Below are 2,572 nucleotides of genomic sequence, written 5' to 3'. Positions count from 1 at the left end.
TTAATGTTTATTTATGGATTCTGTGTTCCTCCAGGTACTTCCATCGGCCCCTGTAATCTGATTCATGTTAACGTTTATTTACGGATTCTGTGTTCCTACAGGTACTTCCATCGGCCCTGTAATCTGATTCATGTTAACGTTTATTTACTGATTCTGTGTTTCCCAGGTACTTCCATTGGCCCCTGTAATCTGATTCATGTTAATGTTTATTTACTGATTCCGTGTTCTCCAGGTACTTCCGGCGGCCCCTGTAATCTGATTCATGTTAATGTTTATTTACTGATTCTGTGTTCCACCAGGTAGTTCCAGCGGCCCCTGTAATTTGATTCATGATAACGTTTATTTACTGATTCTGTTCCCCCAGGTACTTCCGTCGGCCCCTGAACATCTTCTGTGAGTTTATACCTCAGCTGGTCTTCCTGCTTTGTCTGTTTGGGTACCTGGTGGCCCTCGTCTTCTACAAGTGGATCTTCTTCACTGCCCTCTGTACCCAGTATGCTCCACAGCTTCTTATCCGTAAGTAACACAGTATACTGAACATTATACAATGTATCTAACTGGTGTCTATTTTGGGTTTTTGAAATTTTTGGCCAATCTTGAATTAAGGAAAGGTTTATTGACTCATGCAAAGTTACCCTGGTATTCATTATTGATATGTTTTGCAATGCTCTCAAGAACAAACCATTTAACATAGCATAAGAAAATAATATTGTATGTAAGGAAATTTTCATCTCCATTCTATTTTCACCCCTTCCGTCCTCCTCAAAAGAGGGTGAATTCAAAACTAGTTGAATTCAAAGAAAACAGCAGTATCTCTTTAGCACTACTGTGTTGGGCAAAGTTAAAACTGGGCAAGATTAATTTCAAGCATAAAGAAATAACTTGGGTCAATAAAAACCCTCTATACAGTATTTTTTGTTCCAAGTACAAACCAGTAGAGCTAGACTCATCAGAGATTTCTATTTGTAGAGTTTATCAATATGTTTTTGATAACATATACACCCCGCTCCAAACCGGCCAATTTTACTGGGGACTTGTATGCCTGCTCTAGTATTGAACCAAAGAGTATCAATGCCACGTCACAGACCGTCTTCTTTGAGTACCAGGTAATTACCTATCTACAGTTTCACAGTGCATCATGTCCTTTCAGATATCTCGGTATCAGATGTCCCTATATTTTATGAATTTGGTCTGTTTATAGCAACCCATTCAGATCACCCTTGTTATCTTGGCGCTAGCGATGGTTCCGATGATGTTACTAGTGAAGCCTTTTGTCTTGAGAGCCAGACATAATGCCAGGGTCAAGGTTAGTATGTTGCCATAGCAACAGGAGATGAAAGTTAGATAGAGTTAGGATTGTATATATAAATATCAAGGCATTAACCTTGACTTGGGTGTACAAGGTTAAGGTCTCTGTAGAGGAGAACTACAACCTGTACTTTAATTTCACATACAGGTACCTGGTACTTGTATCTTGTGTTGCTTAAGTGTACATTTGAATTGTTGTTTGTTTTTATCATAACATGATAATTATACAGAGAATTCAGAATATAATTTTCCTTCTTTTTCTTTATTTTGAAGTGTGTATTTTCATATAAATCTATAATTGATGTCTAATAATAATAAATTAAGAATGCCTTATGATTTTTTTAAGGGGAGGGGGGTCTCAGTATTGCATGGATTTGTTTTAAATAATTTACCTTGTAATGTTTATAAAATTGAAATTTTTTTGTTTGATCATGTGACCTATGATTAGATCATGTGACCTGTAGTAAGTAAATTTGTACTTATATTGATTGTGTCACTTTGCACAGGCCAGTAATAGCGTAAGTATAGAGTATTGCTAGTCATGTAATAAGCTAGCTGTGTGTTTTCTTTTTTACAGAACAGGGGCTGTTAATTATTTTTTGTGATTAATAAAGTTTTTATTATATTATCTGCATAATTTTATGCATTTACTTGCATATATGATTAGACATATCTTTGTGAAAAGGACATATCTGTTAATCAGATATGTAAAACTAAAGCTATTTTCTTGCCCTTTAACCAGCTTACATGCAGTTTAATATATACAGATAACTGATCACATTTCAAGGATGTAAACAAAAAGCAATAGGTACGCTTGCTCATATTAACACAGTCATCTTTGCATCATTGTGTGATATTTTTCAAATCTAAATGAAGTGATTAAATTATGTAGATCTAAATATAGGAAGCCTGTGAGGGAGTGTCTCGTACATAATTTATCAGAGAGGGTGGGGCAAGATATAAATCTCATACATTAAGTGTTGTGAGAAATATGATTCAATGATGGTGATGAGATACATATATACATATTGTAGAGCATCCATGATATAATATCATATAGCGGTGGTGAGATAGGCATCTCATCAGTTTGTAGTGAGATATACTGAGATGTAATCTCATCTTTAGTGGTGTTGAGATATTTCAGGATTTACTTATTGTGAGATATAATCAAACAAATCTTCTTTTAATTTTGCACATACATGTACATATATATCCGGATAGAGCTTTGCTATGAGAAAGAGCACAAATATGTTATTCATTCAAG

The 2,572-nt window shown here is 35.0% G+C and overlaps 1 protein-coding gene across 1 annotated transcript; it reads left to right on the top strand.

Moving 5' to 3' along the window:
* Nucleotides 1–364: 364 nt before the first annotated feature.
* Nucleotides 365–1,881, top strand: LOC134245089 (V-type proton ATPase 116 kDa subunit a 4-like; the record flags this gene model as incomplete). The annotated part of the gene is made up of 4 exons (XM_062727351.1): nt 365–516; nt 970–1,106; nt 1,202–1,306; nt 1,815–1,881. Coding segments are annotated over 4 exons (427 nt in total), but the record flags the coding sequence as incomplete, so codon positions are not given.
* Between the last annotated feature and the right edge of the window lie 691 nt (nt 1,882–2,572).

This window comes from Saccostrea cucullata, unplaced genomic scaffold (assembly GCF_032062105.1).
Source record: "Saccostrea cucullata isolate Sc308-1 unplaced genomic scaffold, CSIRO_AGI_Scuc_v1 ctg20083, whole genome shotgun sequence".
NCBI lineage: Eukaryota > Metazoa > Mollusca > Bivalvia > Ostreida > Ostreidae > Saccostrea > Saccostrea cuccullata.
The sequence above is the reverse complement of the archived record's forward strand: the minus strand, read 5'-3'. Positions and strand labels throughout refer to the sequence as shown.